General features: G+C 38.9%; 1 protein-coding gene across 2 annotated transcripts in view; it reads right to left on the reverse strand.

Moving 5' to 3' along the window:
- CTNNBL1 (catenin beta like 1) overlaps positions 1–24,669 on the reverse strand; it is a 167,940-nt gene that overhangs the window by 125,178 nt on the left and 18,093 nt on the right. Inside the window, exons 2-4 of one of the 2 annotated variants that reach the window (XM_029220175.1) lie at positions 13,351–13,539; positions 8,892–8,998; positions 140–279 (exon numbers count right to left, since the gene is read on the reverse strand). In XM_029220175.1, coding sequence (XP_029076008.1) covers positions 140–279; positions 8,892–8,998; positions 13,351–13,539 — 436 coding nt within the window. Of the gene's footprint in view, positions 1–139; positions 280–8,891; positions 8,999–9,604; positions 9,760–13,350; positions 13,540–24,669 lie in introns of those variants that run through there. The other variant, XM_029220176.1, reaches the window with a different exon arrangement.

Below are 24,669 nucleotides of genomic sequence, written 5' to 3' on the forward strand. Positions count from 1 at the left end.
TCAAGATGGGAGAAAATTAAAATGGAAATAGAAAACCAAACGTGACAGCAGACATCAGCAGAGACAGACAGGAGAAGAGAGTAAACAGCATTCCCCCACCACGTCTGCCTTCCTACTGAGGACAGATCTGAAAGGATATCTGTATTATCATGTCCAAGCAACCCGAGAAGAGACTGAACAGCATTCAGCTCTACCAGAAGGTGGTACAGGTCTGGCATGGTGGCCACCACGTGCATCTCCTGAATGATGTCATTTAGGTCCAGCTCAGATTCCATAAACCTAGGAAGGGAAAACAAGACAGCATTATTGAAAGGGAAGGGGTACAATCAGTACTGAGGAGCAAATAGCAACATAATCCAGACAGAGAGACAATCTGTCAAAGTGTCTACAACAGACCAACCAAGAAGTATGCTCGTCCAAAAATCATACTGTCACACAATTTCCTTGGGAAATCGATTTCCTCATTACAAAAATCAATCTCGGATTCAGATCTCACTACAGGGTTCCCCTTACTCTTGCAGTCACAAGTTGCCTTTTACAGGCTTCGAAAGCATTTTGCAGCATCAGGTGCTCTAACTGCCCACCAGTCCTGTGGATTAGCTACCATTACCCCTTGGAATGGCAATTCACTCTGTTGTCCTGAACAGCGTTATCCTACTGATCCAAAAAGGGCTTCTCTTACCTACCACTTCAGATCAAGAGCCAATTATTCCCCTTACCTAAAGGAAAGTACAGAGATTCTGCTGCCATTCGGAAATACCTTCCCCTCCCCCACACCCCTTCCAATGAGCTGATTAAGAGAAAGATCCCAAAGTAAAGTCTGGCATCCTGTAATCACCACCATACCTTAAGTAGCATGATACTTCACTCACATTTCCACACCTGAACCTTTCTGCAAACCTATGCCCAGGCACAAAGAACAGAACTGCTTTGCATTCACCTCTGCATGCCCTCCCCCAGTGTTTGACATAGAAGAAATGCCCGCTAAGCCTTTGATGAACAAGACAGGAAGGTTTGTTCTGAAAAGGAAATAAGCTAATCCATGTAAAGCAACTGAAAAAATAACTGGCGGAGAGGAATCAGTGGTTAAACACACTCTGGAGCCAGACTGCCTGGCTCTGAACCTCACTTCTCCACTTACTTAGCCTCTCTTTGCCTCAGTTTCTTCATCTGTATAATAAATGGGATAATAAAGTTACCTATCTCATAGGCTACTGTAAAAAGTAAATGAACAAATACACATAAAGTACTTAAAGAATGTCTGACATGCAAAAAGCACTATACATTTGCTCTCATTTCTATTACTACTACTAACACATATAATATGTCTATCTTCCCTTCCAGAATGTAAGCTTCTTAAAGACAGGAATTATATCTTTTGTCTCTATGTATCCACAGATGCCTGCTTAACTGAATTGAGGCCACAAAGAAAAGGAACATAAGCAGGGACTCCTGAACCTCCAGATGCTGAGGAGCTGGGCAAATCTCCAGAACTCTGGAGATTCTGTAAGAACAAAATCTGGAGACTGTAATTTTTTAAAATATGTCCATAATTTAGACAATATCTTACCACTGTTTTTCTCCATTACCATTTTTAATCATAACATTTATGTAGTTTTTTCTGATTATAAAACACCACTTTTTGTAGAAAACTGGGAAAAGGAAAGAAGAGCCCTCAAAAAGTAAACCGAAATCATCTATAATCTTATTAACCAGAAATAACCATTGATAATACTCTGGTATGTTTAAGTCATTTTTCTCAACTCATAGCCTTCCCCCTGCCTAAAAGTAGCCTACACAGTATACAGTTCTATATATAATTTTTGCTGTTGTTGTTAACATAGTCTGAACAATTCCTCTTATCATTAAACATTCTTCTACAGCAGGAAAAGCCAGTATCCAATAGGGCTGTCAGTCCTTCTTCTCCCTTGGCAAAATCCCTCACTGAGCACAGCATCTCCCCCGCTGAGCACAGACATGGCTTCAGAATCCTTCTCAACATAGTGTTCCAAGAAAAGACTACCAATCAATCATGGAGAGGGAACAGATTAGGCCTATCTGAAAGTCCTATTCTAAATAATACATTTTAAAAAGCTACATGGTGTTTCCTTGTATAGATGTTCCATAATTTATTTTACCAATCCCCCTTTGTCAGACATTCAGATGGTTTCCAATTTTTTCCTTTATAACAAATGGCACTAAGATGCATGTATTCATAACTATCGTGTGAGGATAATTCCCAGGAAGGAAAGTACCAAGTCAAAGAGTATGCATAATTTAACAGGTTTTGATATATTCTGCCAGAAAGGCACCAATAGTGTATGAACTCCCTGTTTCCCCTCACCCTCTTCAAAAAAAGTATTATCTATTTAAAATCTCCTAATTGAGATGGGAAATGTAACTTTTTAAAATTTTGCTTTTCTGATACCACCATGGTAAAAATTTTGTTAATGTTTACTAGCTATTTGTATTTCTTCTTTGCCCATTTTTATATCAGGGTGTTCATTTTATTATTGATTTATAAGCACTCTATATATTAATGAAATTAATCTCTGTGATACATTGCAAAAAAAAAAAAAACCCAGAGAAAAATATTTGTCCTTTAACTTGTACATTGTGCTTTTTGACATAAAGGCTTTTAATTACCTTTGCCTTATGAACTCTATTTTACCTGTATGCTGAGCAAGGTTTTTTCTATGCTAAGATCAGATATATGGTGTACTTTTATGTTTATACATTTTTAAATGTTTAGGAGTAATAAAACTAAAATTTATTTCAGTGTATAATATAGGGCAAAGATCTAACTTTATACTCTGCAAATGTCTGGCCAATTGCTCCAATACTATAATCTATCTCTTTTCCACAAATTTGAAGAAATGCCACCTCTATCATACACTAAATTTTAATGTGTACTCTAATCTGTTTATGGGCTTTTCACTCCATTTCACTGATTTGTCTGCAAATTCCTGAGCCAGGACCATACTTTCATAGTGTTACAATATATTTTATATCTGTTACTGCAAAACACTCCTATGTTAGCTTTCTTTTTGAATGCTTCCTTGTCTATTCTCACCTGCTTATTATTCCAAGTAAACTTCAAAATTATTTTTGTCAGACCCCCCCATACCACTTTTTTTTTTAAGTCTCCTTCCACAGTGCTTACAAATAGATTACCTTTTAAATCACTAGTTCCCCATCACCTAAAGTGTGGAAACCAAATCAGAATCATGACATGGAAGGGCTGGTGCAGACTTCAGATATTCCACGGGGCAGTAGATCTGTTTAATCTTTGAATCTAATGGGCTCAGCAAACCTCTAAGGTTTATTTGCCTTACATGGGTAGTTTAAAACAAAACAAAACAAAAAATCTGATTTCTTGAGAGTAACTTGACAAAAGATTTTTGCAGCTCACTGGGAAGAATTAGCAAGGGAGACTGGGCACTAACTAGTAATAAACAAAATCATCTTGCATACAAGGAAGAGATTTGGGGACTTGAGTGATAATTAGTGAATGAATGTCAGCCTGGAGAGAAGCTTCTGGTGGTATCCTGCAGGGCTCCCTCCTTAGGTCTGTTTAGATCAACTCTATCATTTTATTGTTATGTTTTGATCAACAACTTGGGTGAAGATATATAAAAGGCAAACTTAACAAATGTCATATAACACAAAGCTTATAGTGAACACAGCAGCTGACAGAATCAATTCAAAGAGTTTCTGACAGGCAATGATGATGGGCCAAATCTAACAGGAGAAAAATTACCTAGGGTCTACGTGGAGAACGCATTGAACCAAAAAGTCAAGTACAAATACATGGGGCAGGAAAGACACAGTGTAGTAAGAGGACATGTGTAGAAAGGACCTGATGGTTTTACTCAACTGTAACCACAATACAAATCGGACCACCAAACAGTTCTGCCAGGACAGAGACTATTTCTCAGTCATCTCTGGACACCTAGCACTGGGCACACTCTCTGGTCCACTGCAGAAGTTCAGCAGATGCCTTCCAAATGAAGGAGCAGAGGAAAGTAGCTGCCACAAATGCTGTTATGGTTTTAGGCTGCTTAAAAGAAAACAAGATAGTTATGCTGATTAGATGACCATAAAAGTCTGTGACATCTGTTATGGGAACCATATTTTAGGAGGGATATGGACACTAATTTGGGGAAGCAACTGAGGTTATAAGGAGTCCAGATATCCTCTCACAGGAGGATTTGTTGAAATTCTTTTTCATTCGGAGTTGAAATCTTAAGAGTCAGAGCTGCCAAATGATGAAACAGGTTTCTCTGGGAAGTTAGATCCTTGTCACTGGGGGTAATTAATAAAAGGTGATATAAAAAAATCAATGATGAGAAGGGAGAAACGGACTGTACCTTTCAGTCTCTTCCAACTTCAAAATCCTTCTTCCAAATATGCAATCTTAATCAAATATCTTTAAGTTTAGAAAGTCAGAAAATTATCACAACAAAACGAGCAGAAAGTCAACTGTGAGCAGGGAAACAGCATAAAAATACCACTGGGGTCCCATGTGACATGAGTAAGGAGATACAGTGGGAAATGCCTGGACGTAGGAATGAAATTGACCTGGGTTACACCCCAGCAACATTATTTACTGGCCGTGTAACCATTAGCAGTGTGTCAATAAGTATTTATGGGCACATACTAGGTGCCAGTCACTGTGCTAGGTACTGAGGATATAACAGATAGCAAAATAATCCCAGTTGCCGTCCTCACCGAACTCCTAGCTTAGCACAAATATAAATAATATATTACATACAATTCATTGTAAGGATATCCAGCGTTGCCCAAGAAAATTGCCATTGGAACACAGAGCACTGGGCTCCAGCCTCGTCAAGGGAGACAGAATATTAACTAACCTATCTCTAAAACTCAACTTCCTTGATCTTCCTATCTGAATTATAGTGAGGATTACAAGAGATAATAAAATGCCTAACAAGTGTTGGCATGTAGTAGATAGTCAATGAATCTAGATACCCTCAAGTTTGCTACACTATAACAAAGAAAATTCTCTTTTTGCTGACAAAAGTACAAGCCTACTCATTTAAAATCACACACTACAGTATTTGCAGACGGCTGCCTAGGGATTAGGTACACCTTCAGCAACAGATGACTCACAGCTGGGGGGAGAGGATCAAGCTAGAGGTCAACGGGAAAGCAATAGAGCAACATATTAAAACAGTAACCCAGGCTGAGATGGGGTCACTGATTCCATCTGGTAGGATGGAGAATATTCTGCTAGCTTGCCCACGTACATTTGCTTCAGACCAGCAGGATGTTCTCCCTCAACCACAAAAGTGAATTTTAGCAAGTGATCAGCAATGTTCAAAAACACTATAAGAACAACAGAAACCAACGAGTCCTCCTGCAATCACAAAACCAGCTGTAAGTGCACAGACAACATGATGCTTCCTTCACCTGGCTAAATCAGCAGTTCTCAAAGTGTGGCCCTGGGACTGCAGGTGGTGGCTGGAGATCCTTTCAGGGGTTTATAAGATCAAAACTATTTTTACAACAACTCCAAAACATTATTTGCCTTTTTCACTCTCATTCTCTCAGGAGTGTATGGTGGAGTTTCTCAGACAACTATACAACAATGTGATGATACCATTGCCCTAATGGCTAATGAAATGTGTACTTGAATATTCTAGAATTTTCTTAGATAAGTACTTTGGGGTACTCAATAATTTAAGGGCGCAAAGGGATCCCGACACTAAAAAATTTGAGGATCACTAAACTAAATAATTCTGCCCCTGCAAAAATGAAGAGAAAAACTACTAAAGGACTTACTAGGGAAACAGCACACTCTACCAGATGTGATGTTTGGGAGAAAGATCACACAGTGCAAAGTAGAGGCTGCATAAGAGAAGTGTCAATTGAATCTGAAATGCACCCAAATGAAGAGAGGCATTTTTTGGTATGCAATCAAAATGACAATTGCATATATGGGAAAATAAATTTGAATGTTTCTGATCTCAACTGGAAAGTTTCATTCAAATATGCTCTAGCAATTTTCATTTTAATTGCACCTTGCTGGTCTAGAGAATTATAAAAGACACTGCACCAGTAAGAATTCAAGAACTCAAGGTTAAAACACAATGTAGTTTCCTAACTGCTTTTCGATGTAAAAAAAAAAAATGTTCTTTATGTATAATTTCAATTTTCAAATGTTTAGATTTTAAAACTAAAATAGTATATAAATTTTGTGTGAATGGAAAACACTGTTGATATTTTTAAATAAAACAACATTTTCTTAAAACCAGTTCATGAATTGTAACAATACAGCATCTGTCATACCTAAGATGTAGATGGTGAACATAAGCTGCAGAAACTCGCTGCTCTAAAATGACAAGTATACCTACCAAGCGGGCAAAGGTAATACTGCCATTCCAAGAAGTAAATTAGATTTCTTAAATTTCCAGTGTCATCAACCTGTGGCATAGCTGCCTCATAATGTATCCTCGGGTTCCAAGCAATAGGGATGTAGTAAATATGACATCAACTATATAAGATCTCTCTTGTTTACTGAGTGCCTACAGTATGGCAGGTACCGTGCTAGGTACTACAGAGACAAACAATACACACCAACTAAAAGGAACACAGAGTCTAATGTAGGAAGACTGCTGAGTAAAGAAATAACAAAACAAATGGCAAAGATGTTGAGAGATCAAATTCATTGTGGGCAAGAACGCAGGGAAAGAGACCTGCTGGTGACAGCACTAAAGGATATGGTGGGGAATTTGGCAGTAGCTATCAAAGTTTAAAATGCACATGCCCTTCAATCTGGGAATTCAACATTTAGATGTGTATCCTATAGAAATACATGTACACTAAGACACATGTACACAGAGGTTCACTACAGCATTGTTCATAAAAGCCAATATTTAAAATAACCAAATGTCCATCTATAGAAACATAATAAATAAATCATGGTATCTCCAAACCATGAAATGCTATGCAGCAGGCACAAAATATAAGGTAAATATGCATGCACCAACATTGAAAGATCTTCTGTTATGTGACCAAAAAAATCAAGGTGCAGAATATGTACAGTATGATTTAGGTAGGAGAAAAATATTTGCATATTTATATATATGTAAATAAGTGTACAGAAAACAATCAAAAAGGATACTCACAGAAGTGTTCACAGGCGCTATCTCTAAGTAGAGGAACGGAAAGGGGATCAGTGCAGTGAAGGACAGCTTTCATTTTTCATTCTACTATGCACTATTGGTATTTTTTACGATGACAATCTATTCATGTATTACTTATATAATCAAACACACACACACACACACACACACACACACACACACACAGAGCAGTATGACAAATGCAATTACTGCTGCATGACAGAGGTCAGCACAAAAACTGATAGGACTCTGGTGTGGGGAAAGCTGAGCTCTGATCTAGCTACTCCTACTGTCAAAGGGCGCTGTGGCCCAAGTCCAGTAACCAGGTTCTCCCCTCTCCTCCTCCTCATCCACAGTACAGAGAGAATGTAGTGGACCACATTAGCCTTACCAAGTTGCCATGACAACAGGATGCCCTCTGATACCTCTGTGCCTTTGTTCCTGCTAGTCACATTGCCTGGCATGCCTTTCCATGTTTTCTGCCTAACTAAAATCAAAATCATTCTTCAAGGCCCAGCTCAAATACCACCTCTTCTGTGAAGCCTTCAATAGCCCCCGACTTGGTATTCACTGCTTCTTCCTCTTTGCTCCCACAGTACTTTGCTTATATTTCTTTTAAAGTATACTTCCTTCTACCATGCATTTATAGTCAGTCTCCCTAGTAACCTTTAAACTTGAGTGCAAAGACTATACTATTCAACTCCTAATTGCCTAGGGGCCTTAGGCATATTAAGATTCATTAAAAGTGTATGTCCTAGGAGGGAGGAAGGGAGGAAAAGAGAGATTTAGGACATTAAAATCTGTATAAATATGAAAATCCATTTACTTAGGATTCAAAACTGAGGCAAAGTTATCAGACTCCTCATTATAGCACTTCACAGTGCACTGAGGAGCTGGTGTAGTAACAACCATATTAACTATCATTTCATGAGCACTTACTATGTGCCAGATACTGAGCTAAACACTTGCCATTATTCTCATTTATTCTTCACAACCACCCTGTGAGGAAGGTACTATTTCTTTATACAGATGAGACACCTGAGGCTAAGAAAGGAGAAATGACTTACTCAAGGTCATGTGGGAGTCACACCCATATTTGTCTAACCCCAAAGCCTTTGACATTTCTCAACAGTAAAGCTATCACTAATGGCAGCCATGGTCAGTCTTCCTGGGGCCTTGAGAAGAGTAATGCAAAAAAGAGTTAACATAACAGGCCTGATCCTTAGAAGGGCCTGGTCCTAGGCTGGCAGCTGGGAACCTGGCTTTTGAAACAATTCCTAAGTGATAAGGTTGCTTTGCCCATCTGGGGCACTGAACAACTGCTTTCCTTCTGTGAGTCTGGAATTTTGGTAGCTGTTGCTGGCAGAGTATGTTATGATCTGTCTTCAATAAATACCCTGGTCTCAGAGTCTCAAACGGGCTTTCCTAACAGAAACACTGCACATGTGATGATGTATTTCACTGCTGGAAAAAGGAGCAGGTCTGTTGACCCCTCCCAGTGGAAGGGAGAAAACACAGGAAGCCTGTACATGAATTTCTCCAAACTGCCTGATGTGTCTTTTTCCCTTGCTGATCATATTGTGTATCCTTGAGTACCACCGACTCCGAGTCCTGTGAGTACTTTTAGTGATTTCCCAAACATGTGGGTCATCCTGGGAACACAAAATACACAAAGAGCAAAACAAAATAGCAAACAAAACATCTCAGAGGAGAAAGGGCAAAAACAGCAAAACAGAGACTTACTTCTCTGGATTGTCTGGAAACTTGATCCGCAACTCTTGGTTTTTGTATGATCTTTTTTCAAATGTAAGGATCATCTTCTTCACTGAGCTTTCATCCAATGGTTCTTCCTGGGGTAAAGAGACAAATGCAACAATTTCAGTCCAAAGGGATTTCTTATTCACTAATCACTACTTCTTTCCCGTGGCTCTTACATGCCATTCTGCCCCTCACCTTTCTGGATTAACTGTATGGTAAATACTTTACCTCCCCCATTAGAATGAGGGTTAAGGGCATACATCACATGCTACTTTGTATCATCACTCTGTGTGTCTCACATCTAGCACAGGAAGTTCAACTTAAGGTATTAAAGACTCACTCATTCAACAAATATTTCTTGAGCATACTGTATGGCATGGAGTAAGCAACGATACTAAATGAATATTGTTTAATATTTATTTCGTCCTTCTCTTCTGTTGTACAGGTAAGATAACATTTAGAAGTTTAAAGAACTTGTTCAAGGTCAAACCCTGAGTCAGTGGCAGTGCCCCTCAATCTTTTCCCTACACCGGGGGTCAGCAAACTATGGTCCATACGTCAAATTCAACTTATAGCCTATTTTTGTACACCCATGAGAATGGTTGTTAATTAGCAATAGTCACTGCTTTGTGTTTCTTATATTATACATTACTGTATCTAGTCCTTACTAGCTACTGAGAAGGGTATCAGACAGGTACCTGGAATCCCGATACAGCAACAAGAATTTAGTAACCTCGCTCAGAGGAAGCATAAAAAAACTAGCAGACCATACAGAACATTCTTACTTCATACAGTGGAATAATACCTACAAAGGTAAATAAAGTGAATTTTTGAAAACAGAATCATTCGCCCCCCCCCCCAAAAAAAATCTACACTAAAGTTTCAGAAATGTTTTTTCCTCAGTTTAGTTCCCAGTTTAAAGTAATGTGCTGCAGTGCGCGCTGCCTCTCTAACACTCTCCCAACTCCTAGCTTCGTAACTTTGTAGTCATTGACCAAAACTCACACCAAAAACCAATAAAGAAACTGCTATTAAGAGAACCAGAAGGGCTTCCCTGGTGGCACAGTGGTTGAGAGTCTGCCTGTTGATGCAGGGGACGCGGGTTTGTGCCCTGGTCCAGGAAGATCCCACATGCTGCGGAGCGGCTGGGCCCGTGAGCCATGGCCGCTAAGCCTGTGCGTCCGGAGCCTGTGCTCCGCAACGGGAGAGGCCAAAACAGTGAGAGGCCCGCGTACTGCAAAAAAAAAAAAAAAAAAAAAAGGAGAACCAGAAATAGATCCTTCCGGAAATCACTGAATCATCTCATAATTTTTTAAGTACCTAAAAATGTTAGCTATGAAAGCACTGAATCATCTCATAATTTTTTAAGTACCTAAAAATGTTAGCTATTAAATTTAGATTTTGGCATATTGAGGTTCTTTTTTTAATTTACTTATTTTATTTTTGGCTGTGTTGGGTCTTCATTGCTGCGTGCGGGTTTTCTCTAGTTGCGGTGAGCGGGGGTTACTCTTTGTTGCGGAGCACAGGCTCTAGGTGCACAGGCCCCAGTAGTTGTGGCTCGTGGGTTCTAAAGCGCAGGCTCAGCAGTTGTGGAGCACGGGCCCAGTTGCTCCGTGGCATGTGGGATCTTTTCGGACCAGGGCTCGAACCCATGTCCCCTGCATTGGCAGGCGGATTCTTAACCACTGTGCCACCAGGGAAGCCCCGACATATTGAGTTTTGAAGTGGGAGATACCTATACATTCATTTTGGGCATGACACCTTTCTTAGATTTTATCAATGACTCCTGGACCCTGAGGTACTCTGTTGGAACCCCACCCGCTCCCCAGTGTCTACAGCTTTAAGGAGAGGTACCCTGACTTGGTAAAAAAACTGAAGTCAGTGCCCTGACTCAGTCAGGACTCAGAGCTTAGCTTCACTACTTACTACCCACGTGGCGATGTTACTTTGCTGAATATAATCTTCAAACCCTCACCAAGTCTAACTGATTCTACCTCATAAGTGAATTCATCCACTTGGCATTTAGAATAAAGTCCCAAATCCTTCACATGACCTGTATAAGGAAGGCCTGGCAGGATTTGGCCCAGTAATCTCTCCAACCCCAAACCTCTGTTAGTGGCCCATGTCTGCTTATTCACTGTTGACTCTCCAGTGCCCATGATAGGGCCTGGCACACAGGAGACATCCAATGAAGATCTGTTGAAGGAAGGAAGGAAGGAAGGAAGGCAGGGAGAAAGGGGAAAACTACTTTAGGTCATCATAGAGATGACCTAAAGACATGAGGTACATAAAATTGTTTTATAAACTATATGACACTCTATTAATATAAGCTGTTATTGTAACTATTAGCATGATTGTTAATGTACCCAACTTATCACTGGGATTTAACTAAAATAATTTAAATTGCTAGGAAAGGGTTAAATCACTTTCAGGCAATCTCAGTACCTACAGCTTTTCTTTCCCTTAGCTAACATCCTGCCAACCCTGTAGGAAAAAACTTTATTAGTGTTAATAATACAGCTCTCATAGGATTCCCAAAGTCTTAGCCTCTCCAGGGTTTGGCCTTCCCTCCTTTAATTTCTCTCCAACACTGGGAGAAAACCGAATTATCAGTCTTAGTCATCAGCCACAGCAGTATCTCCAATAGCTCAACGTCAGAAACCAGAGGGAGATTTCAGAAAGATGAATGCTGGTGACGTAGCACAGAAAGGACAATAATATTTTACAAGTTCACCTGACTTTACAGGGGCAAACATCACTTGTTTTTCATCAAATGGGACTTTGGTGGCAGTGAGAAAATAACTCCTGGACTTGTGGCCTTCCATGCGTCATTCTTACAAAGCGACCTCTTTTTCCCTGTCCCTTAACAGAAGGGCTGGTCCCACATCCCGTTTCTGTCTTCCAGGCTAGAAACCTTATACCCATGACAGCTACTATCTTAATCCTCCAGTACCAGCCTTGCCCGACACGGGAATTATACCTGCCAATTAACTGCTGCTGCAGGGCTAACAGATTGATCAGAAGCTAGTAAGGAGGGAGGGGGAGAGGGAGGATGTGCTACACACACTGTTTGTCTAAGGCTGGCAGGGCTGCTGCCCTCAGAGAGGAAATCCAAGACTGTTTCTCACCACAGATTTCCAAAGTGTCACCACCTCTTAGGGGCAGACCACCGAATTACCACTGGTAGAAATCCTAATGAGGACAGAGTTACTGTCATAACACAATAAAGACCTTTTTGGAATATGAATCAATTTTTTTTCTTCTCAGATTCACACTCCAGCTTCATTTTTTAAATCCAAACTTAGCATCAAGTCTTTGAGGGAACCAAAAAACAGCTGGCTCTTAAGAATCTAATTCGTACTGAACAAAATGCCAGAGTGAAATAACATACAAGTTAACACTTAAGGATTTAAAGAGACACAAAAGTAAGGTCACATTATTTTTAATCACTGATATTTTACCTTTATTCTTTTCAGCTTCATTCATTTATTCATTCAATAAATACTTGTTAAGGGCCTACACCAAGTTCTAGGCATTGCTCTGAATGCTAGAGATACAGCTGTGAACAAAACAGAGCCAGTCCGTTCTCAACAGAGGTTGGGGAGAGGACAACAAATGAGTAAAATAACAGACAGGAATTTCAGATCATGATAAGTGCTGTGAAGACAGTATACAGAATAAAGTGATAAGAGAATAAGAGAACAACTTGCAGGGCTACCTCAGAGACAGGAACGACTTCCCTGAGGAAGAAACACCTGAACTGAGACCTGAATGAGAAGAAACCAGTCATGTAAAAAGCATCAGGGGAAGAAGAGCATGCCAGCAGAGGACACAGAAGTAAAAAGGTTCAGAGACAGGAGTCAGTGCAAAGGCCCTAAGGCACCCTGAGGAACAGCAAATAGAAAGGGCCTTGGGTATCTCTTTCCCTAAACCATATTTTTTCAGTCACATCTAAATACCTAATCCCCTAACTGCGCCTTTAATTTCTTCAACTTTGTTGCTTTGCGAAGGCCATCTCAACTGCCTGAAAAGCCCTTCCTCCACTTGTTTGACAAAATTCTACTCCTGTTTCAAAGACTATTGACTGTACTTAAAAATGAGTGCCCTCTATGTGTCCTCAGTACTGGCTAGGAAGCCTCTCTGACCCTCCTCAGTCCATACTAATTGCCCCACAGTTCAGTGCTTGGGCCTCGATTATAATATATAATCCAGAATAATTTAAAAACTCTATCTGTAATGTTCTTTGCAGTTTGTAAGATGCTTTCCCAACTCCATTATTCCACTTAACTTCCATGTCAGCACTGTGAAATAAGTATTCTTAACCCCATTTTACAGATTAAGCTGGGAAGTTCAGGGAAATTAAGCATTTAGCACTGAGTTACACCCTACAGATGCTGTGTCAGGGCCGAGCACCTGAGCTCCAAGCCCAGCTCTGCCACCTTACCTCTTCCTCTTCCTCCTCACCCTCTCTGTCAATGATCTGAAGCAGCCGTTTTTTGTCGTCATCTGCTTCTTCTACCGCAGTCATTTCCTCCTCCCGAAAGCGGCCACGCTCTCGAGTACCAGCTTGTCTCCGACGCATCTTCAGCTCTTCCTCTTCATCATCCCGGGGACGTTTTGTGCCCCTGTTGGGCTAAGAAAGAGAAAAATGAAACACAGGATTTTAGAGTTGGAAAATATGTATAAGGGCGTACATACCAAGCATTCTAAAAGTTTTCGGAATTCCCTGACTGAAAAACACCAGAGCATACAATTTCTCGCACAGAATGAAGTAAAGCTCTAAGTGGTTATTTTTCAGACCTGCAACGATTCTATAAACACATGATTACAGCCACCTACAAGGCAGCTGGTTTTTGTTACAAGTATTTTTCAATATGCAAAGTTTAGCACTTCACAAAAGTTCCTGTATATACAGAAATCACGGGGAACAAGGCTACTTTGAGAAGGGAACGCTGGGCTAAGCTCAATTTACTAGTTAGGATTCAGTCCCCAACACCAATCCCTTAGTACCTGGTTTTAATTCAGAGTTAAAAAAGATTATAGTCACTCACAAGTAATTCAAACAGAGAATATTACATACACAACTTCCAAGGGTCTACAACATTCTAAATTCCTACTTTACAGCAGAGGAGAGTAAGGCCCAGAGGTCAAGTACTACCCAAGGTCACAAAGCCAGGAGCAGCACTGAAAATAGAATGGCACTTCCTGACTCCTAGTCCAGGGCTTTTCCCACCGCACTGTTAGGGTCTCATTCTCCCTCTGACAATGCAATCCATGGAGGAGTTTTTACAATTGCTTGCCATTCAACTGGAATAAAACAGGGCACTACTGAAATGGGCCTCAGAACTGAGGAAAAAGAGCCCCGCACTAGATATTAAACAGCCCAATATCTCCATTCAGCTCGAGTTACTACTGTGCAACTTTGGGCACATCATTCAACCTCTCTAAGCCTTACTTTCCTCATCTGCAAGTGGAGATTATCACCCTTTTCTCCCTGTGAACTTCAGAAAAGATGTTTTTGTGTGTATTTTAAAATTTTTTTTCAGCTTTATTGGGATATAACTGACATATAACTTGTGCAAGTTTAAGGTGTACAACATGATGATTTGATTCATATATATTTTGTGAAATGATACCACAATAAGGTTAGTTAATACCTCTATCACCTCACATAATTACCTTTCCCCACCACCACTGATGGTGAGAACATTTAAGATCTCAGCAACTTTCAAGTATACGATACAGTATTATTAACTACAGTCACTCTGCTATACATTAGGTCCCCAGAACTTATTTACCTTATAACTGGAAGTTTGTACCAAACGGTGGCAAACTGTAGTGAAAGAACACTAAACTATAACAATACTAAACAAATATATAAAATTATTACTATGAGTTAACTAATCCAAATGATTCTGTCTTCCCCAACACAAAACATTTGTGTTAGGCTCTTCAACGAGCTTTTCCTTATCTGTTACAATAACTGCACACACCAACAGTGTGCTAGGTACAACGTGGTATGTTACTACCAAAGTGAAGAAAATGCTACATTCACTGCCAGCCTGCTAAGTTGCTTCTGGTGATAACAGACAAATTTCTATTATACATGATACACATCTCACCCTGTGACTTATAACCCACACTGTTACTGAACTCTGCTACCCGAGTGGTACAAAGGCATTCCCCTCTATATTCATGTACCCTGCTGATTCCACATACCAGGTGCTTCAGTAAGTCTATGCATATGACATTGCTTAGAAAACTCACATTAGACAATTCGGTTTGTGGGGTACCACCTGCTATTTTTCACTCTGTTCCTGAGTCTCCCTGGGATGGATTATAATTTCATATGACCACACTCTATTTCCATAAATATAAAAATTACAAAAATCTGTTGTCATCATTACTAGTCTACATGTTAAAAAAAAGAAGAAGAAAAAGAAAAAGGAAATCAACATGCCAGTAACCAAAGAGTACAAAAAAAAGGAGGTGGTGGTTTTCATGTGAGGAGAAGGAGGTAGCTTGCTCCTAAAGGAGGGCAGGCTTCAAACTAGGTAGCTCCACAGCAGGTAAGGAACCTCAGCCCTCTGGGAGCACTAATTCTTTCAGACTCCTAAAACAAGCCCTGCTGCGGTTCTATTAGTGTGAGCCTATTGCAGCAGCCAAATCAAAGCATGAGCTCCACAGTCCTCCACGGAGAGGGGATTTCTGGACTGTTTATCTCAGCGCAGAGAGAAAAGGCAGTGGACCACAATTAAAAGGGGAAAACTAAATACTGCCACAGTTAAGAAATGCAAAAAAAAAGAACAATGGCAATGTCTCTTTTGAACACATCTTCCAATCCACTTCTGTAAAACAAACATTTCAGAGGTCCGGGAGGAGTTTCATTTTTACCACTAATAATTTCCACTGAAATAGCACTTTCCTTCTGCAGAACTTAAAGCACTCCTTTTAATCTTCACCCCATCTCTGGGGATGAGAAGTAGTTAACAGTTCTATTTTATAAGCAGGGAGACAGGATGCCTGAGATCCTTTAATAAACTCTTGCAAAGACAACCTGGTGCCTTCTAAAAGTTGAAACTGATCTCTGGGAAGTTTGCCAATTTCCATGATTCCAGGACCCTAGCTGAGACAGATCTGAGGGACTTTCAGGCAAGAACATATACCCATAAACATAAGTCATACAAGACGTTAGCCAAGTTAAAATAATATTTGTTAAACCATTCATTCAACAAATAATTTATTAAAGAATTCCAAGGCTTGAAGGATCCTCAAGTAATCAGCCTGGCCTAGTACCAGTCCCAGGCTTCCATTAGGGTAATGTCTAAATAGGGACACAGGGATAGACAGGGCTAGAACGGATTCTTGAGACAAGAATAGCTTTGCTAATCTTTATGAATAGTCTAAGCACATTCCTAAGAGGGCAACCTTTAGGTTTAGCCACTGTATCTCCAATTTCCTTCCCCCTCATACAGGGTATTCGGCTTTAGCTCCCCTCATGGAGGACAACTCTGTAGCAGAGCACAGCAGAACCCATCCCACTGGGATGCTTTGACATGGTTCCTTGACAAACATAACAGCTCCCACCTCCCTCTCCAACAGATGGATAAGCCTCCCAAAGGCCTGATATATTTTATTTCAGCATTTTTCTCTCCCAAGGCAAAATTTTAAAAACTTCTGTTCTTTACTTCTCTACTCAACTCTCAATTCTTTTTCAGATACTAACCCTCCAAATAGAGAAGTTCCTACTCATTTCTGAAATTTGACCATTCTGAGTAATAAAGGTTAAAATTCATTTCTTTAACAAATATATAATAAGTGCCAACTATATATAAGGCACTGTGCTGGGGACTGGGGACACATGGCATAAAGACAAACATTGCTTTGCTATCAAGGGGCTTAACAATCTAGGACATAGCAGTCCAATCAAAATATAATACAAGCCATAGATATAATTTAAAATTGTTTTAGCAGCCAAATAAAAAAAGAAACAGATGAAATTAATTTCAATAATATATTTTATTTAATCCAATATATCTAAAATATTAGCTTTTCAACATGCAATCAATATAAAAATTACTAATGAAGTATTTTACTTTTTTTTTTTTAATACTAAGTCTTTGGAATTTGGTAGATGTATTTTACACTCGTGGTGTATCTCAACACAGAAGCAGCCCTATTTCATGTGCCCAACAGCCATGTGCAGCGAGTGGCTACCATACTAGACATCCCAGGTTTAGGGAATTTTCATCTGAGGGGTTCCTGTTCCCTGATAATGTCAAAATGAAATTGGATTTCTGGCAACACTGAATGAAATAGGGACTCATATACAGCTGAAGTCCTATTTGTAAAAGATCCCCATTAAAATCTGTGAAGCTAACAACACCCTGCCCCAGAAATAAACTTCTAGATTATATTTACCAGTATTCACCACTGAGAGAGTGATCAGTTATACAAAACAAAGCAAGAATATGTAAGTGGGGAAGAACCTAGAAACTGCCAAACTGATTTCACTACAGAAGAGACAAAGGACTCTGGATCCAGAAAGGCAGCACTCACAGCCTGTCAGAGAGGTCATCAGCTCAGGCTTGAGCTCTCCTTGTGTTTTACACAACCAATCCCAAGAGGATTAAGCCAGTCTTACCAGTCACCTTTGGAGATTAATTTGTTTTGGTATCTGAAAGGTGTTTGGAATCCCTCAAGATGAAGGAACGACAAAAGAAATTGTTCTTAATAAAGTCATTTCTCTGCTTCTGCTGCCCACAGCAGAAAAATGATTAACTCTTAACTTCTGATGTAGTAGAACATCAGCCTTTTAAGGATTTTTACAATCTTCTACATTCCCTGCCTTATTCCCAATAGGTGGTGAGCGGAATAAATGCTCACTAAGCATTTGCCACCATCCAACCACACAGCTGGTACCCTTTCTAGGATACACAAAGGATTCCCACTTGCTCAAAGCTTATAGGAAGCTCCAAGAATATACATATAATATGTCTTTACTTTCCAAAAATCTTGATGCCTTGTGTGTTTGTGTGTGTATGATGGATGATATATATACCCATCCCCCTAGAAATAGAAATCAAGACATCTCCATGAAAGCTTTGAAAGAATTAAAAAATTAAATAAGCAATCTGCCTAGACTAGTCCCTGCATACCCAGACAATATCCAACCTAAGCTTTAGGTTTCATTTCTCTCCCCCCCTCCTCTTTTTAATTAAAAAGCAGTGAGAAGCTGTAGCTATAATGAGGGGCTGTGGGAAAATGCAGTTATATTGGGCTCAAAGTAATGTACCATAGGAAGAGGCTACATCACCAGAACGAATCCTAACTTAAAACTCCACTATGAAACCAACCCCATTTCCTCTGAGCATGCAATCTATATTATCGCATTTATGGTCTGTCTTGACCTCAATTAGACTTGGGGGTGGGGGAGAAGAAAGGGGACTTCTATAATAAGCAATAATGGTATCATTATGATAAATTATGAAAACACACAGTGCAATTATTAATGTGAAGAGCACAATTGTACCAGGCTATAGCAATGTAGATGTATACTGCGGGGGAACATCTAAATATAGCTCAATATTCCAGGTTACCTGGCTAAGAAGTGGAGTAATTTTCATAAAATGTACTTTCATGTTAATGGAAGAAAAATATGTTCACTTTTATTAAGGAAATGGAAAAATTCAAAGGAAATCTTCTATTAACTTTATAATAAACCAGGAATTCTTCACCTAGCATCAAGAAGGTCACATATCTTCAGAAAAGGGCCTTCCAAGTGGGGGCATAAAGTGCTGTTTCCTAAATATCAAACAATGGGAAAGACTCAAATGTGAGCTGAAAGAGATAATCTAGTTTATCCCTCTTTTTACAGAAATAGGGAAACCTGAGCTCGGTGGGTTTAAGCACCTTGTCTGTGGTAGGCAATAATATAAGCCTTCTAATTCCCAATATAATTCGTCTCCTCCTTCGCTATACTAACTAGTCACTCCTAACCTGTGTGCAATGGTGATATCCTGTTTGGAGAATGAATTTTGGAGTCAGATTTTCCTAAATTCAAATCCTGGTCCCTCTACTTAGCAGCCCTGGGAAGTAACTTACCCATTCCAGGCTTGAGTTTTCTCAATCTATAAACTAGGAACAACCCGCACTTTCACACAGACATTATATATATATATATATATATATATATATATATATATATGTATGTACGTACATAAAGGCCAATGTTTCTAAAGTGCTAAACACAGTTTAGCCCACAGAAGACAATACGTGTATCTCTCCTGGACACACCTGACTTAAAATCAAAGAACCTCAAGGTTGGAGAGGGTGTTGACCATTAATAGGTGTTAAAACAAGGATCCCATTTTTAACATCAAAATATTTGACAGACCCCATCCCAGCTGCACTTTTTTAGTATCCAGTAATTGAGAAAATACACAATGACAACAAACAAATACATTTCTATGTATTTGGTAATACTTTTCATTGAATTTGTGTTTTTAACTCCCACGTTTACAAGAGAGAAGAGAAGACACAGAGAAACAGAAAAAGAGAGACTGATTAATTTTGAGAGAGATTTTGAGAGATTGAGATCCATTCTACAGAAAATGCTTGTGTATATCTGGATTCAAAACCTCTTGCAATAATTCTGAGTCACTAGAGACAATCCAGACTTTAGGAATCCTTGATCTAACTCAATTATCTTTCTGAGGTTTGAAAACCCTTTAAAATATTTCTGCTAGGCATAGGCTGGGGTTTCCTAACACTTTCGGTGACCAGAAACTTAACCTCCTCCTAAACTGCACTCCCTCCATCTCTGGATCGCTCAGAGAGTTCATTCAATTAAGGGGAAACATCTCAACTTAATAATTTTCTTCCCCAGTCCATAATCTTTCTCCTTAAAGCAAGATAAAATAGGTTTAATCTCACTCTCACATTTAAAAAAAAAAAACACTTTATATTATTTTAAGACAGTAATCCTATTTCATTCTTCCTCTCTCATTGCCTTTTCCTTTCCAGAATAAACACTTTCAATATGAGATGGGAAGAATGTATGCAACATAGTTAAGGGAGGTGTACACATAATTAAATTCCTTCCTACCTTTATTTGGGGATTTCATAATTTCAAAGCTTTCTGATACCTCTTCAGGTGATTAGACATATGGAATGTCACAAACCCAAGCTTGTGGACGGATTGCTTTAACCAATACGAAGTGCTCAGAAATCATCTGCTGTTAACCTCACCTGATTACATTTTGTCGAATAAAAAGGAGTTTTCAAACATTCATTTTTACCAGATGCTAGTGAGTGGCCTGACCCAGAAGTTACAGATAAGCTGCAGTAATGAGTTTTCCCTTGCCTTTGCTGGCTGCATATTCACTGGTGACATTTTACAACTAGGGCTTCTGGCTCAATCAATATTTGCAGGCATGAAACCTGCCAAAGTTAACATCAGGGCTCCCTTGCAAATTTGCTTAAGGCATCAGAACTGAAAAAGCTCACAATCTCTAATGCTGCAACTATCATCAGCCAAAGTTCATAATTAGGGATCAGAGTCATCAGAGACAGAAAATTCTACCCACTCAAAGGGTTGTTGTGATGGTTAAAACATCTTACAAAGAGGTTTTGTGTAAGCTATAAAGTGCTATGCCAGTGTAAGGGTATATCATTATCATGTTTTTAAGAAATATCTGAGTGACTAGAACAAAAAAATCGCACAATTTGTATGGAAACACAAAAGACCCCGAATAGCCAAAGCAATCTTGAGAAAGAAAAACGGAGCTGGAGGAATCAGGCTCCTGACTTCAGACTATACTACAAAGCTACAGTAATCAAGACAGTATGGTACTGGCACAAAAACAGAAATATAGATCAATGGAACAGGATAGTAAGCCCAGAGATAAACCCACGCACATATGGCCACCTTACCTTTGATAAAGGAGGCAAGAATATACAGTGGAGAAAAGACAGCCTCTTCAATAAGTGGTGCTGGGAAAACTGGACAGCTACATGTAAAAGAATGAAATTAGAACACTCCCTAACACCATACAGAAAAATAAACTCAAAATGGATTAAAGACCTAAATGTAAGGCCAGACACTATTAAACTCTTAGAAGGAAAACATAGGCAGAACACTCCATGACATAAATCACAGCAAGATCCTTTTTGACCCACCTCCTAGAGGAATGGAAATAAAAACAAAAATAAACAAATGGGACCTAATGAAACTTAAGAGCTTTTGCACAGCAAAGGAAACCATAAACAAGACAAAAAGACAACCCTCAGAACGGGAGAAAATATTTGCAAACGAATCAACAGACAAAGGATTAATCTCCAAAATGTATAAACAGCTCATGCAGCTCAATATTAAAGAAACAAACAACCCAATCCAAAAATGGGCAGAAGACCTAAATAGACATTTCTCCAAAGAAGATATACAGATGGGCAAGAGGCACATGAAAAGCTGCTCAACATCACTAATTATTAGAGAAATGCAAATCAAAACTACAATGAGGTATCACCTCACACCAGTCAGAATGGGCATCACCAGAAAATCTACAAACAACAAATGCTGGAGAGGGTGTGGAGAAAAGGGAACCCTCTTGCACTCTTGGTGGGAATGTAAATTGATACAGCCACTATGGAAAACAGTATGGAGGTTCCTTAAAAAACTAAAAATAAAACTACCATATGACCCAGCAATCCCACTACTGGGCATATACCCTGAGAAAGCTGTAATTCAAGAAGAGTCATGTACCACAATGTTCACTGCAGTTCTATTTACAATAGCCAGGACATGGAAGCAACCTAAGTGTCCATCAACAGATGAATGGATAAAGAAGATGTGGCACATATATACAATAGAATGTTACTCAGCCATAAAAAGAAACAAAATTGAGTTATTTGTAGTGAGGTGGATGGACCTAGAGTCTGTCATACAGAGTGAAGTAAGTAAAAAAGAGAAAAACAAATACCGTATGCTAACACATATATATGGAATCTAAAACAAAAAAAGAAAAAAATGGTCATGAAGAACCTAGGGGCAAGATGGGAATAAAGACGCAGACCTACTAGAGAATGGACTTGAGGATATGGGGAGGGGGAAGGGTAAGCTGAGACAAAGTGAGAGAGTGGCATGGACATATATACACTACCAAACGTAAAATAGATAGCTAGTGGGAAGCAGCCGCATAGCACAGGGAGATCAGCTCGGTGCTTTGTGACCACCTAGAGGGGTGGGATAGGGAGGGAGGGAGGGAGACGCAAGAGGGAAGAGATATGGGGATATATGTATAACTGATTCACTTTGTTATAAAGCAGAAACTAACACACGATTGTAAAGCAATTATACTCCAATAAAGATGTTAAGAAAATAGATGCTCAATAAATATGTATTGATTAAAAAAAAGGAAATATCTGAGTGGCAATTCCAGATATTCATATATAATTATATATTATGCCTATACAAGAATCATGGCAATATGCCACCTTTTTTTTCTGGAAGAAAAACAGGTACCAAAAATTCCTCAAAATCTCCAAGCAAAGTCATTGCAAATATTAAACAGAACCCTCATGTACTGATTAATTCCCAATTTAAAAAATTACAGGTACTAAGAGTACAGTAATTACTGGAGAATGTGGGTTTTACCAATGTCCACGGTGTGGGGGGAGGTGAGGGGGAATCAATGTATCAAAAATTAACATTACCAAAGATCTCACTTATGATCTGTAATCTGACTGGCTGACAAGTAACACGAATATGATTTATAATTTAAATCACTAGTCATGAAGACACTACTTAATCAATTTTTCCTACCAAAAAAATTCTTACTCCTTGTTAAAGCCTGAATATATATCCATCTCGTTTCCAAAGGGTGTGTAGATTTCTTTTTTGGAAGTACAAACTATTCTTTAGCATTCATGATTTACTTTGACATTTTCTCTGATTTATTCTACAGCTGCATCAGCTGAATATTGATTCTGTTTCTTTATCAAGCCTAACAGAGGCAGATACTTGTAAAATCATTGTAAGGTAAACTATCTCCATTTTAACAGACATTATGAATGTTTTGTCAGCTACATCAGAACCATGATCATTCACTCATTCACTCAGGAAGTGTTTACTGAGCTAACAGAACCTGAACATCACTCTACTAGGTGTTGGAGGGAATATTAGACATCAAACCAAGAACAACAGAACTGCACTGACCTAAAAAAAGCAACACAGTATACAATGCAAAGAGCAGTGGACCAATAATCATAAAAATCTGGGTGCTAGTGAATCACTTAAAAGTCACATGACCTTAGGTAAGTCATTTGACTTACCAGCACTGCATTTAAAAAATGCTCTGCCCTTGCTCTGCTACCTCACAGGATTGTCTTTAGTAAGATAAGGGAGAATAAGATTAAATAAAATAAAGATACAGCACTTTAAAGAAAAAAGAGCCTCGGATTCAATTTCTTTTAATGACAGCTAACTGCAAAGTCCTATATATACAACAGACTTTTCAGCTTTTGACAAGGAATAGAATCACAACTATGATTTCAAAAGAAAAAATACTGAGTAGCCCATAAGCATGTAAAAAGGGACCCAGTCTCATTAGAAATCAGGGAAATGCATATAAAAACCAGGAAATATCATCTGGTTGGCAAAAATAAAAAAATTAAAATCTGGCAATATCATGTGTTAGTGAGGATATAGAGAAACAAATTAAAACATGCTGATAGAAGAGTAAATGAGTACAGAGCTAATTGGTGATACCTAGTAACACTGAAGATGCATATATTCTATGACTATCCCAGCAGTTCTACTCCTAGGTATACACATTAGAGAAATTCTCAGACATATGCACAAGGACATATTTAAAGAATGTTCACTGGAGCATATTTGTAATAAGAAAAAAAATTTCAATGATCACTGGATGCATACATAAGCAGTAATCATTTAAAAAAAATGACTGGGAATAATAATCACCAAATTCAGGATAGTGATCGCTTCTAAGAAGGGTAATAAAGAAGTTGGATTAAGGACGGCTACACAATGAAATGGTATTAGGGAAGGGTACACAGGACACTTCAACTGTATTTATAATATTTTATTTCTTAAAAAATGATCTGAAATAAACTTGGCAAAATGGTATGGTTATGCACATACTTAGGGGGGAAGAAAAAGGAGACCACTAGAAGCTAGCAGGGAATCATGCAGAACAAGTAATGCCCAACTGGTTGTAGTCCCTTGATATTGTTACTGCTGATTAAGGTTAAGGGTTTACAATACCTACAGAGTACCTTTATCTCAACAAGATCTTTCACAAAGTCACTCAAGTGGGCAGACGGAGAAATGTGGATGAATGGTAGTATAGAGAGATAGATTCATAATAGGTTAAACCAAAAGAGTATGAGCAGTATAAAGTCCCTTGTTTAAATTCAAAAGAGCAAATAAAGTCCCTGCCAGAGGAAATATGACTTAAAAATAATTCATTCAGGAAACAGCTGATGGTTTTAGTTAATGTCATTTTCAACAGGATGGCCAACTTTAATTTTTTAAAAATCTAATGCATATTAAGGGTGCACTATTAGAAGCATAACATCTAATTCGACTACAGTCCCGTAGCGCTGAGTTAGCTACCACACTTGAAAAGAGGCATTACAATCTCAATATTGCATGAGCAGGATAGTACAGGGTCTGGAAACCTTGCCATAGAAAAAAACCAATAAGGGAATGAGAGAAGAGTTAGGGAGGGACCCAAGAGTCACC

This window comes from Monodon monoceros, unplaced genomic scaffold (assembly GCF_005190385.1).
Source record: "Monodon monoceros isolate NGI ecotype Baffin Bay Population unplaced genomic scaffold, NGI_Narwhal_1 Super_Scaffold_13, whole genome shotgun sequence".
In the NCBI taxonomy this organism is placed as follows: Eukaryota; Metazoa; Chordata; class Mammalia; order Artiodactyla; family Monodontidae; genus Monodon; species Monodon monoceros.